This window comes from Candoia aspera, chromosome 5 (assembly GCF_035149785.1).
Source record: "Candoia aspera isolate rCanAsp1 chromosome 5, rCanAsp1.hap2, whole genome shotgun sequence".
Classification (NCBI taxonomy): domain Eukaryota; kingdom Metazoa; phylum Chordata; class Lepidosauria; order Squamata; family Boidae; genus Candoia; species Candoia aspera.
This window is the reverse complement of record NC_086157.1, coordinates 63,209,628-63,224,434: the sequence shown is the minus strand read 5'-3', so window position 1 is coordinate 63,224,434 and position 14,807 is coordinate 63,209,628. Positions and strand designations below refer to the sequence as shown.

General features: G+C 34.5%; 1 protein-coding gene across 1 annotated transcript in view; it reads right to left on the bottom strand.

The window, feature by feature from the left end:
• Window positions 1-3,353: 3,353 nt before the first annotated feature.
• PAXBP1 (PAX3 and PAX7 binding protein 1) overlaps window positions 3,354-14,807 on the bottom strand; it is a 35,122-nt gene continuing 23,668 nt past the window's right edge. Inside the window, exons 9-18 of the mRNA XM_063305424.1 lie at window positions 14,373-14,472; window positions 13,494-13,609; window positions 12,483-12,682; window positions 11,685-11,829; window positions 11,463-11,584; window positions 9,655-9,731; window positions 9,477-9,543; window positions 8,275-8,421; window positions 6,598-6,752; window positions 3,354-4,415 (exon numbers count right to left, since the gene is read on the bottom strand). Coding sequence (XP_063161494.1) covers window positions 4,298-4,415; window positions 6,598-6,752; window positions 8,275-8,421; window positions 9,477-9,543; window positions 9,655-9,731; window positions 11,463-11,584; window positions 11,685-11,829; window positions 12,483-12,682; window positions 13,494-13,609; window positions 14,373-14,472 — 1,247 coding nt within the window. The 3' untranslated portion in view covers window positions 3,354-4,297. The remainder of the gene's footprint in view (window positions 4,416-6,597; window positions 6,753-8,274; window positions 8,422-9,476; window positions 9,544-9,654; window positions 9,732-11,462; window positions 11,585-11,684; window positions 11,830-12,482; window positions 12,683-13,493; window positions 13,610-14,372; window positions 14,473-14,807) is intronic.

Here is a 14,807-nt window from a genome sequence, read left to right as displayed (position 1 = left end):
TCACTTCCTCTGTGACTGACCCATCACTTCCGCATTATACCACCTCTCGCCGGAAGTGGTGGGAGGGAGACTGGGGAGAGCGGGGCAGAAAATGCTTGCTCCCGCGAGGGGCGGGGGTTTCTCTTTCTCGCTCGTCTTGCTGCTGACCCAGAAGTGTTTCTTTTTCTCTTTCGGCTCTTAGGTCTTCAGAATGCAATAATAGGCACAAGTGCTGGACAGTAAGTTCCATTGAAGTCAGTGGGTCTTTTTTCTGACCCATGTGCCATGAGGTTAACAAATCTTGCAGATAATTAAGGTAGCCATTTCATTTGTTAAAACCACTCCCCTCCTTGTCCATTTTTGAGTGCAGGCTTAGGCATATTGTTCAAAGTCTGTCTTATATCGAAATGTGACCAGTCTGGTAAACACCAAAGCAACAGTCATTTTTAAAAAAAACTGACCAGTTAGCTTTGCTATCGCAAATTCTTGCTTTGTAATTAAATCCAACCTCGGTTTTCAAATGCACTCTCATGACAGGATATTGCCTCATTCGTAGTTCTGAGTGGTAGTGGAAAAGTAAAAATGCTTACCAATTTGTGTGTTTTTATTTTTTTTTAAAATACTTAGCATATTTGATCTTCCGGTCAAGGCTATATTACCAACAAACTTGCACACTGACAAGCTTATAGTACTGACTCGAACAGACTAATTCCACTATGTCAATGAGGTGGTGCAGAACCTATGCAGATCTACTTAGACGTTTCAGAAAATTTAGTGGATCTCACTACAAGGTAAGTAGGCATAGGATTGTATCCCAATGCAATTTATGTAGTTCCAGGCAATCCAAGACAGTTAAAAAAATGCTAGACTGCATGTAACATTTTGAACTGTACATGCTTTCCACCCAAAGAACATGCTTGTGTTATTCCAAAACTTGTTTTTGGCTTTTACCTTCAAGTTTTTCTATAACTGATAGACCATCCAACAGAAAGAGCCTTTTCCCCTAAATGTTCAATTCTTTGGAAGTTCTGTGAGAATCAGGCATACTGTGAATTCACTGTTTTAAAAATAGCATTTTATTGCAGTAAAGTGTTTTATATTTTGCATAAACTTTCTTGTAAAGAATATTAGGACTGCTGCCATTGCTTTGCTCTATTTTTGGATGATAGTTACTCAATACATTTATTAAGTTTATTAATTTATACTCTGACTCAGTATATGTGTACTTCTATGAACTTACATATTAGAGAACTGAAATATTAGAAAAATGGTAAGAGGTATGTAGAGTTTGAAATAGTCTTTTTCACAAAAGGGGATTAAATTCATTCACATGCTATCACTGAATTATCTGTCCCACATTGTGTTTTTATCTAACTTTGAGACAAGTAAACTAATTAGAACAGTAAGGATCTTGTTTTTTGACATAAAAAGCCAACTACTCTTACAATTAATATCCTTTAAAAGCATACTTTTGAGTTTTATAAACTTGTTTTTCCCAGCACCCTGCATTATGTATTCACTACACTGTTGCCTTAAGAAAGAAATTTAGTCTGTAATTGGATGTTTCTGGTATATTTTTAATAAGTTATTAAAAACTGTTTTTAAAAAACACTTGACTGCTGCCAAGATAATTTCTCTAATATTAGAAAAGTATTTTTATTTATCAGAGTGAGACTAGGGCATGGACTCAATTCAGTAAGGTTTTTAATTCTGTGTTTTGGTTATATTGCTATTACTGTCAAAATCCTTTAAGAAATAGTTAATTGATAACCTGATAAACTGCCTGTTTACAGAATTCAAGTAGAAGCCACATTGAGTGAAAGAGGAATTGTGCAATCAAATGTATCTGCTACATTTTAAGGAAGAACTCAGAAATGTACATACTGCAATGAGGAAGGAGTTCAATACTTACAAACATTTGAAAACTTTCAGTTATGCTTTGTCTTTTAGTGACTTTGAATTATTTATACATCTAATTGTTTCAGCCAGGATCAGATGAGCACATTACATGCACAGTTGAGCAACTAACTTGCAGGAATTTTATATTAATAACTTGTTTTAAAGAATTAGTTAATTTTGTTAATCTTCCAGCTGAAATATTTCATTATGTAATAGGTGATAACCTTTTAGCAGCAATTATTCTCGGACTGCGTATTTCAGAATGAAAGTATTTTGAAACTTGTAAAGGCCCCTGGATAATGTTAGCAATTCAGACAATCAAAGCAATACATCTTATTTAAAAAAAATTTTAAAACTGCAATTTTTATACAGGGTAGCATGAAAACTTACTGTAGTGCAAGCTCTAAAAAAATAATAGGATAGCCAAATTTAGATAATTGTAATTTATGCTAAGGAATATATTTCAACTGTGCATATTATAAGAGGGAAGTTGATTTTCTGATTCACACTGCATCAGAAAAGACTAACATTTCTAAAATGAATTTTTAAATTTTAGAAAAGGTTTCTTTATATATGATTTCTACAAATCTGGTCTGGGGAATATGCCTACCTCTGGCCTTCGATACACATGTAAAATACGGGATATTATGTGAATGAACAATAAAAGTTCTTAACACTGTCTGCAATCGGGAACAAGATGAATCAGCATTATTCTGAGTTGCAAAAAGTCTCTTTGTAGCTTCATAGATGGCTAAGCCTTATATTGACACATTTTCAGATCTAGCTTCACCAGCTCTTTACATAATTTACCTCCAAAATTTCAACATTAATGTTAGTTTGTGTAGTGCTAAAATAAATTTTGATAAAAATATCTACTATTCAGTTTTACATAAGAACGTTTCCCATTTCTTCCTCTTTCCTCATAGCAGAATTTGGTTATGTAACTGCACAGTAGGATAGCCTTGCATTCAGATGACTTCTGATGGCACTGTACAAAGGAAGTGGGACAGCAATATTGTATGTCAGCCCTTAGAATATGTTTGCCTTCCAGCTGCATCCCTCTGCTGCTCAAAAATGCTGGAGGCAGTGCAGGGGTTGCAAAGAAGAAAATTACTAAAAGTTGTCCTTCCCATTCAGTATACTGAGAGGCTGATTAAACAGGTACTGCTAATCTGTGTGACAACCCAACATAAATAATGTCAAGAATTTATCAATATAGATTGTATTTCCATATTCCCAGGTATATTATTCTATTTATTCACATACGAAATATGGGAACATATTTCTTCCTTACTTTTCCTCTCTAAACAGATTTGGAGGACAGGATGGAAATAACTGCAAATTGCCCACATTGCATTCTAATGTCTGCCATCAATATGATAATACTAACTGCAATTTATTGGTGTATGTAGGTCTAAAGGCTTGATACCATTTGGGCTATGATTGAAAATAATCAGGGTAAGGAATTCATAAAATTATTTAGTGTCCAAAAGACAAACTGTACATTTAATATTTTCTTCCCATCACATGACAAGACCATGATAAAGTATGATGATTTGGTAGGCCACTTGTTTTCTCAGGTACAAAGGACTATATATCAAGATAAGATCAAAAAGGCTATCTACAGTGTCAACATTCTTCTGAATTCAAACTAAACTTAGGAGCAGGCCATGACAACCAAAAAGTTAGTCTTAAATTAAACAACTCAAGTAACTTTTGGAATATTCAGTGAATGATCCCAGGAGATAAAATCCTATGGGCATTTTGGGATAGCCCTAATATTCTAAATTATGTTATGAGCAAATTCATTCCAAAGAGTTAATTATAAAAAATTCTAATACTTGTAATTTAGCAGTGTTGTTCCTAAAATAAGAATCTAGCTTACATGGCACAAATAATTTAACCTGAGATATAATTTATTGGGTAACGAACTGTGGCTGCAGGTTTACTGCCTGAATATTAAGAATATTACTTTATGATCAATATGTATACTTCTAACAACATAAAGTATTATTTGGGAAACTTGTTTACTCTCACAAGGCCATACACATTATGTATTTGTGACCAAATCCAGCAAACAAAAAGTTTACTTTAAAAGGTATCATTTCAAACGCCTAACTATGGAGGTATAAATATTTGCAAATCATCTATTAATTCATTTTATCATACAGAATTTCTTAACTACTGGGAAATTAACTGAGTAGATGGCCATCATGGAGTATAAAAGTTTTTGTAAACAAGATGCACGTGAAAAATCTTGGCTTTCACTTTTTTAAAGACATCAACACTATTACATATGAAGTATTTAAGAATGCAGTCTTAAAAACAACCAATTGTTTACAATTTAAGAAAACTTTACATATGTACAAAATTACAGTTCAGGAATGGTTTTTATATTGTAGAATTAATTGATGCGATTTTATTTCCCTTCACCTAAGTTCTTTAACTCTTTCACATTATGATCATTTGCTACTGTAACAGCATGGTCCAGTGCTCGAATACTTGATAGAAGTTTTATTATCTGTTTTATATGTTCCCTATAAAGAGAAAGAACAAAAAATTCAGTTTGTTAAAAAAAAAAACATACAAAGTACAGATACTGTATATCTTTTGGCTAATATGCAACGCAATAAAATAAATCATGCAACAGTACTTAAGACACTCACAAAGCCTTTTCCTTACAATGACTATGGGGTGAACAATTCAGAATAGATTCAGCATTATACCTCCAACAACAATTTGTTCCAAAAAGTTTATAATTTTAAACATGCTTAATTGTTTGTACTAGTTTATTTTAAATGCATGCCCACAAAGTACTTACATATTGAAGAAAAAGCAAGCAGCTCTGCTAACAGCTGGTGCATCAGTAGTACTGTGGCCCATCAAATAAGTGTGAACCAAATAAAGAACAGCTTTGACATTTGCTGCCATTTTCATGCTCTACATGAAATTGTTTTGAAGATCACCCAGAAATCATACTTTGTCCAAAATGAGCAACCTGCTCATTGACTGCCACGTGGCACTATGATCACATTATACGAATCTTGCAGGCTCTATATTGATTACCAGTGGCTTTCCAGGTGCAATTCAAAGTACAAGTGGTTGACTTATAAAGTCCTATATGGCGTGATGCCAATATACCTGCAGAACCACCTATTGTATTCTGAATCAATTGTCAAGATGGTCCTCCCAGGAGAAACTGCTAGTGGTGCCCCAATTTCATTAGGCGAGAGGAACTAAGGCTAGAAAAGCACTGCCTCTAGTTCATGGCACCAATACTCTGGAACAACCTCCACCTGTGAACTAGACTGGTCCCCTTGGTAAGAGCTTTCAGAAGTTGGTGAAAATCAAGCCTTTCTGAAGGGCTTTTGGGGAATGATTGTTGCCATAAGTTAACAGTATAATAATATAAAAACAACAAACATTTATTGATACTGGTACTTAGATTTTGCTGAATCCTTTATTATGTTATTGGAATGTTTTGTACTGTGGAGATTTTACTACATGATGTTATGTTGTACTGTAAACCACTGAGTCTGGTAACATTGGTGGTATAAAATTAATAAATAATAATTATAAATATGGCTCTTGGGGATTTTATTGATTTTTAAAAAAATTCTGAATACTCTGCCCAGTTTTTGACCATATGACAATGAAATAGGAGAAGTGCATCCCTATTGGTTATGCTGCTTCTAACAGCAAGATTCAGTAACTGACATGCCATCTTTCTAGGAGGTGGGACTTGGAGGTGCTATAATGACTGTACTTGGCAGAGTGTACCTGGAAGGAAGACTATTCTTCAATCCTTTGATCTACAGCGCTCTGTTTTGCTCTCCATGTTTAAATATCTATATGAAATCCTAATTAGTAAGTACTGGAGTTTTAGGTTGAATCAATTTGTTATGATACATAGCGCTCTCTCCACTGATGCCAAGATCTTCTTGAAAATCCTGCACCATTATCTGGATGGAACGAGAGACTGGAACTATGCCTATTTGGCCACATTAAGGTTGCCGCCTTACTTACCTTGTATTTAGTTAGAAGCTGCAGCGAATGCAAACTGCAGGACCTCCCACCATTCTCGAAACAACTTCACTTGCTTCCCATTAATTTACAGGCTCTATTTAAGAAGATTTTCTTATCCCTAAAAAGACCTAACAGCTTGGAGCTAACATACCAAAAACAGACTCTTTCCTCTCTCTCAAACTTTTCTATGTTCATTTATCTAAGACACTGTTATCGACCTGATTTCTAGAGAGATGATAGTGGTGGGGCCTTAAAACAAGAACATCTGAAAAGCTTTGGTTGTGAATCTCCTGTCTTAGGGGAAGATTAAGCTGACTGTTTTTTACTGTCCTATGCAAAGGAACATATACATCTTATTCATTAAATCAAAACTATCCCTAAATATATATTCATGCAAAGTTACTAGCTTTTAGACAGCAATACAAAATATTTTGTTATTTAGATTACAAATAATAAGTGCTGCTCATTAATTTTAAAAAGTTTCCTCTATTATTTTGTTTAGTTTCAGATTTTATGGGTTTATTGTAAATCATCTTGATCATTCATTGAGACAAAAGGCCATTTGAACTGCATTCAATAAATGCTATAATAAATATAACTGAATATATTTAAATACTTTTAAATATATTTAAATACTTCTGTTGCTTATATAGAATGATTCCAATCAGCAAAACATTATTTAAGATAGGGTACCTTGCATTTCTTTTTTCTACATCAGAGCTTCCAATGCTGTTTCTGTATATTGTATCAGCAAGGTGAACAAGGTATCTACAGAGATTTTCTAGATGCGATACTGTCTTATTTCCTTTAAGATTAGTGAACCATGGTTTAGGGAAGCAGTTAATTACCTAGAAAAAGAAGATTGTTTTAAAAATAAGATTAAAAATACAGTACAATCCTATGAATAGAGTTAACACAATAAACTTGAAACAATGGTTATTTGAATAGTTCACAAGAAGGGAAGACTTTGAAAAATATGGCCAACTACAATGTTTGATGCTAGTCAGCAGCAATATTTGCCAGCTTATTTTAATCTGAAATTGTCTGTAATACCTTGAAATGTCAACTTCAGTGTTCACCCCAAATTATTTAACTAAATCTTTAATATAGAACAGGAAGAGAAACACTAATTGCAAGCTGATTTCCATGTAACTAGCAATATAATACAGCATTACATTAGAGCAGTGTTTCTCAACCGTGGCAGCTTGAAGTTGTGTGAACTTCAATTCCCAGAATTCCCCAGCTAGCCATAGGGAATTCTGGGAGTTGAAGTCCACATATCTTCAAGCCACCAAGGTTGAGAAACACTGCATTAAAACATCGGAGAAGATAAACTGTCCATTTAGCTGCAGGCAACACATAATACCCCACTTACCTCCAGCACTCCCAAGATTGCACCACTGAAATTTGACAACAAAATTGGCAATTTTCAGCTATGATTTTTGGATCTTTCTCCAAATAAGGATAGAAACTGAAGCAAAATGTTCCACTTTCCATTCAGACAGTTCTACCTCCCACCCAGCAGGGCCTAAAATCGCGGAGCTGAAATTTGGCTATTTTGATACACAATTTTGCCAGCATGAACTTGGGTCATTTGGGGAGCCTTTTCAAGGAAAAATGGGCATTTTTTGCCTCCCAGAGGCTTCCTTCTCCTCCTTATATCCCTCCAAACCATGCAAAATATACTCGGTGGGGGGATAACTCCATCTTTTTCTGTGCTAGCACATGTAACCCTTGCTGCTTTGGAGAGCAAACTGTAACTCTTACTGCTTGGAAGGTTGCCCACCCATGCCCCAGCAATTTAGCAATAGCTGGTCCCTGTCCATATGCATGTATTACCCATCCCATACCCTTAGCAGAGAAATATGGACTAGATTATCAACTGCCAGAGGCCAGACATCTGCCACAGATATTTCTATTTATTCCCAGTGTATTGAAACTTTTAGTGGATCTTATTATAAGTCACTTGGGGAGCTTATCTTGAATAAACAGCAGAGCATAGATATAAAGTCATAACATGTTAATTTTAGTTTTTGTACTATTTACAGTAGTGCTAGATTAGAAATGAAAATCAGGAAATTTTGCTGTTGTAAAATAGAAGTTTACACACTTTTTTTTTTGTTTTGCTCTTCATCCAATGACAGAAAATAGGATATACTGGGCTCATTGTTGTATTTTAAGGTGAAAATCAAGACCTGGTCTAGTTTAACAAATGAACTTCATGATTAAATGTGCATTTGAATAGATTTTTCATATTCAGATCCCTGCTACTCTACTTATTACAACACACTGCCTCTCAATACATTGGTAACAGACTGAAAAGGGAATTTTTAAAAAAATGAAATGAAATTTAAAAACATATTAACTTACACTTTGAGCTTTCTTAATGCTGTCATCTCCATACTCAGAATTCTGGAAAGCCATAAGAATGTATCTATTTAGCAAACCATCTATTGATAATTCTTGTAACGTTTTGTTGGAGAATATTCCATGCCACTGCAGAAAGTTTCCCAATAGCTATGAAAAATTTCACATAAATAGCAAAGTAGTAGACCTGTATTAACATTTGCTGACATCATTTATAAACACAAACAAACATTTTAAATGAAGTATTTCTTGAAGAACAAAGCAAGCAGCCAAAAGTAGAATGGATGTTTTCAGAGCTGCCTACAGTCTAAAAGGAGAGCAATGTGCTACAATCCAATTGACTATGTCCCACTTGTTTATTTTTTAAAAAGCTTCTTTCTTCCAGCAACAACCCTTTTTTTGTGTGGAATGGTCAGCTATAAAACATGAAATATTATCAGTATCTGCTAGCAAAAACACAGTAGTAAAGTGACTCGAATTATTTATAATTCTATAATGGTCAATTATAAAATTATAGGCTGGTTAAATCAGTAATTTATTTCCAAAGGTAAAATGAAATTATTAGAACATGATAGAATTTGAGTATCTGAGATGCTGCCTATTTTAATGCTAACCTATCAAATCAAATCTCTATTACGGTCATAGACCGTATATAATTAGGTTATTTAATACTAACCTAAGTGCTAACTGATATTCAGAATTGAAAGGGGAAAAAAAACCAGTATAAAGTTCCACAAGTGATAAATAAGGAGCTACTGGGTTTCAGATAATTTAGTGTATAATAGTAAGACTGAAATAACTATTTCTGTAAAAGTGTCTGTTACCTTTTGGATCTGGTTATACCTTGAATTTAAATGCTTTTATACAAAGTTTTTCATGTTTCAGGTATAGAATGTCATTCCCAAATCCACCTTCTTTACCTATTCAATATTCTCAATCAACCCCCATATAACATTGATTCATTGCCCTTTTCACCATGTGGAGGGAAGATACAATTGAGAAGATACAATTGAGAAGATACAATTTGGTTGCATACATAACTTTACAGGATCACAGCCTCTGTGTCCAATTCATACTAAATTTCATAATGATATAAGATCTCAAAAGTAGTGGGGTTCCTGTCTACTCCACCACAAATCCAAGCAAATTAACTCATCCACTTTGGGAAAGTCAGTGGGATTATCTTTATCTCTTTGTTAGTTTACCTTAACTGAAGACCAAAACTGGCGCTGGAAAAACAAGTAAGGACCAGAGTTCTTGTTCTCTAAAACACTGAAATATAAAGTATGTTTCAATAGCACAGAAGAGTTGTCCGCATGTTACAATTATTACAAAGATAAATGGTTCTGAAATTGAATAATCAAACTACAATAGCAAGTTTACCTTTTGGGATAAAGTGGCATGAACACATCATCATCTAGTGTCCGTCTCATTCTAAGTAAGAGGGCTTTGAGTAAAGTCTGAAAGTTCAATTTTAATACAAATTATGTTAAAACAGTATTTTAAAATGCATTTTAGTATAAAACTAAGTCAAGTACTCTTCTGCATGTTAGCTGTACTTAACTCAATTAGGAACCCACTTTATTTTCACTATTTTCCATGAAGGTTCTTCATGGAAATTCTTTGAGCAACAAGGTACTAGAAGTAATTAAAGTAAAAATCCTCATCTAAGACTGGCACCCATTCTCACTATGTACTGAACACAGCTTCCATAAATAACAGATTGGATCCTGCAACTTTGAAACTGATTTTTGTTCACTTAATAGGCCTTCGCTGCTTTCTTCCTCTAGGTGTACCATCCTGCAATAACTCTGCCTGCCCACCCCCAAATCTGGAGAAAAAACTGTTTGTTAGATTTATATTTTCATAGCACTTCCTCCTTCCAATTTCCCAACATCCCAACACCCTGTGCAGCAAGTTGTGTTAAGAGGGACTGGCCAAATCACCCAGTGAGCTTCCATGGGTGAGTGTAGACTAGAACCTGAGTTTTCCCACTCCTAGTCCAATATTTTAATCACCACACAACACATATCCCACCTTTTCGTTCTGGAGAAATCTAGCTATATACTACTAAAACTCTTGTGTCTGTCTGTAACCTTTAACTGGGCAAAACGGTGCATCATAGTGCAACGATTTTTGGACCAAGGCACCTCAAGTGGGTTAACTTACAGAATGCGCCCAAAATCTGGGACCCATGACTCCCGTGCAATTGAAATTTGGCAAATTTTATAAAACATTTTGATATAAATATTATCATAACACATTTTATGACATAATACAAAATGTCACAAAACATTTCCTGTGGTCACCTCCTGATGTTTGTGCTATACAGTTCAGTCGGAATACATGGGCTATTTTCGAGGCAGATACATCACTGAGTATCTTCCTGAATTTTTAAGAACTTTTCCAGTGAAGACAGTATATTATAAACTCTACCATTGTGGGAAGGCACTGAGAAATTGGTAAGGAAATATTTCTGAAACAATGACCCAAGAGGTCATGGGTTGTCTAGTCACAGTCCCTTGCACGAATGTTAGATCCAAACCACTAAATTACTCTCTGCTCTGTTTTCTTCCCAAATTACTCATATGTGAAGCAGGAACATAATGGACAATTTCTATGTTATATCTGAATGTATGTTTTGGAACATGGAGGAGAAGCAATCATGGAAATTATGGTAATTCAGTAACAGTAGCTGAAGCAATATAGAAGTCATGAATTCTTTTCTATTAAGAAACTACAGAACTCATTTGAAGACTTCTACTTTCACAATTACAGGAGCATATTATTTAGACATTAAAAGTGATGAGTGGAAGCATTTTAAAAAACTGTCAACTCTCCATGATTCCCTTTTATTTTTACATAAAAACATATAATCTGAAGAAAATATTCTGACTCCTATTCCAAAACGCGTATAAAATCTTGTTTATTAACCATTTAAACCAAAATGGAAATATCATTTTTACCCTGCTGAATATATCTTGGCACAAAGCAAACTATGTTTGACTAAGTGGTATACTATACTTCAGTTTGACAATTTATATCAACACCAAAGAATTTACAGTCCGTAATTGTAGTCAACAAGACAGTGTTACTCTTAATGGTAAGAAAATACTTCATCAAATTTGAAACAACGCAGAAAATGAATCTGTGGCAGAAACTGAGAAAATGGTTAAGCAATGTTTTGTTACCTGTGTATTTTTGTTTTCTGCATTTACTACTGTAGGGTATCCATTAATTAGTTTCTGGGTAATAGCAACCATCCTGGATGTTTGGGTTGTAGAAAAGGGGTCCCATACATTTTCAGCCAATACTAACAAAGAAGAAGTAGTATGTCTCAGAACTCAATTAAAAATGTATTTTGAAAAATCACAAAATTTGTTTTTAAAACAATTAAGTGCTATACAGAGTACCTGTTAATTTTGGTAAAACCACTCTTTCAACAATAGTAGGCAACAGTGAAACATCAGCATCATCTTTCTCCTGATCATATTCTTCACAACCATAAAATAGCAAGGATTCAAACCACAGCATACTTTCAAAATCTTGGCATTTGTCCTGTTAAAATAAATGCTGTAAATATCAAGTGGGTGTTTAAATTCAAGATGTACAAACACCCTATCCAATCACCAATGGAAATCTTTTGGTTGTGGGCTTCACTCTCAGGATGTCCTGAATGTCAGCACTACTTGATTCTATTACTTGTTCATGGAAGAGAAACCTATGGCTTTTAAAATATCACAATCTTACATTCCTCATCACTGGCCTTCCTGGCTGGGCTACTGAAGTTGTAATTCAGCACTATCTGGAAGGCCAAAGTCCTCCATCCCCCACGTTCTTGATCTATTTTGTTAATATATCTAGATCTGAAACTGCAGAACCCATCAATCTTTTCCTGATATATGTCTCCTTCACTGCAATGCCATCAATATATTCCATGTACACTGATGAAGCTGTTTATTTTAGCAGTCTAATTGCTTGATAAATGTCCAGATGGTGTGAAGTACATCTTATCAAGCAGCTAGACTGCTAAAATGATACTTTTAAAATGGCACATCAACCATTGAAGCTGTAATATACACTGTAGGTCCCATCTAATGCTTGAGAGAGACAACCTGTCAATAAAGAATCATTTTATGTATGATATTATTAATTTCTACTTAACATTCTACCTTGTTAAACAGACTGAATACACCTTAACATTCTCTCACCTCCAAAGGATTCCAGGTAAGTAACTGAAGTCTTATTAAAGGATTTAACAGCTTGGGTAGGCAAAGGCCAATATAAGCATCCTTATATGAAGACAAATACTTAGAACGCCAGGCTTCAAACTGTGACTTAATATAGTCAATGGAGGAAAAGTTTTCTAACACATCTTCAAAAACTTTGTTAGACTCCTTCAAAATGCGATCTAGAATAGAAATGTTTTTATTATTTTAAAGAGTTAATCTCCTGTTTTGCTGGCTTATTGTGGGATATACTTCTGTAATCTTAATTTACTAACCACATCAATCAAGCAAAGAAAATGTAAAAGAAGATCCTGATCAACTGGAATGCTTTATTGTAGCTTCTTTATATATTCAATTAGATTTTTGTTATATTTTTCCCAGATGGTTTTACAAGAAATATTTAACCTGTCTGCTTGAAGTATGTGATTAAATTTGGAGGTGGATCTTGTGATTTATTTTCTATGGACAATCACTTGCCAACAATTCTGATATGATAATGATCTGAAAGACTACTTCACGAAAGCAAGGTTCTAACCAAGCTCCCTCTCTAAGCAAATATATTTTTTATCAAACTACATATCCTACTTTTAATATGTAATTCAAGAAGGCCTACAGGTATCCTGTCATTACTTTCCTTACAGCCACTCACAAAAAGCTGCACTCAGTTAAGAGCATGAAGAGAAGGAAGGTACTTTTCAGTAAGTCTGGTTTTTGCTGCTGCCAAGAGTGAGTACTTCTAGCTCCCTGCAATGGTCATTTATGAAAGAGAACAAAAGAAGCATATCCTATACTATCTTATGTTTCAGTGGTTAGCAAGCTAAGGACAGCTATTACCTCTGCCCAATACTAAAGTAATAATGGTAACCTAGAATTTAATTTTTTTTTCTTCAGACAGTATATTAAACTATGCCATAATCCCCAAAAACGTTTTTCTACAAAACATTGTGTTTCAGAAATTGCTATGATTTCTATCATAAAGGTGAATCATCTAACCTCGCTCCATATTGAAGTTCGTTGTGTCTGTTGAGGTTTCTTCATCATCACTAGAAAGACCCTCAAGGTGGTCAGCCATTTTCCCAGATTGCTCTCTGGCAAGTCTACGACGAGCTCTATTAAAAAGAATGAGTGAGTGGTTGCTGTGTTGAAGGTAACTTCCTAGTAAGAAAGGATATATAATACTGTACAGGTTATGCCTTGGCTTCTTCATCTGAAGCAGAAATATGCTTAACCCACCCACCTTGATAAATGGTATATACAACCAACAGTCCTTCAAAGCCTTTGTTGCCACCAAATCAAATTTTAACGCTACTCCCAGGAAAAATTTAATTAAAAAATAAATTTTGTCACGATTCTGTCCAATTCTTTATTCTAGTCCCAATGTATTCTGAAGTGTGGCTCCAGAATGTCAGTCAAAAGCTCAAAAAAATTGTGCATTCCTGTTATGCAATAATATAATCTTTGAATGTTTTATTATTTTCTCCTTTTCCATTAGTCTGAGACCATTCATATATCAACCTGCAATTTTCCATCCCTAATAACTGCTTCAATATATTCTGTGCATGATCCAAGCAATATTCCAGCTAAGAGGCTACTGACATATAATTTTGATTGTGTATTTATCTCCCATTATGCAAATTCATAAGGAAACATTACTCTTCTTAAAGACAGTTACCATTTGGAATAGTTAAGCACCAAAACGTATTGTATACTGTAATGGATAAAAATCTGCAGCCCTCCGTATCATTTCAAACTTCTGTGCTGTCTGGAGCTGATGGGAGTTAGCCAATGATCAAGGACAATGGGATGTGTAGCTCTCCAGATACTGCTAGACAATAAGAACCACCCTTTGAAACCCCCTTAATGCTTTTCTACCTTCTAGCTTCCCTTTCTGCAGTCCGTCTTTTTACATGTTCTTGGTACAGGGTTCTATCTCGCCCGAAAGAATCAAGGTTTGGTGCCATGAGTGCTTTATCTGTAAGAGGACAAACACTGAAATTAGGACTCTATCTTCTGTAAGGAAATGTAATACTATTATGTGTGTAAGTGTTGCATACACATACGTATTTAACAAATACCAATATAAGTGCAATACATCTATAAGTTTGATTATACTGCTCCTTATCCACTCATCTATAGATAAAATAGTGGAAAGTGAATTTCCTTATTATTTTCAGATAGATACTAGGAATACTGGACTGTCTTTGAAGTTATCAGCAAAGTTTTAAAGGTTTTATCACAGCATTTAGAACTTTTAGTAAACAGAATACTTAAAAAAAGTATTGTTAACATAAAGTCTATGTCTGTATT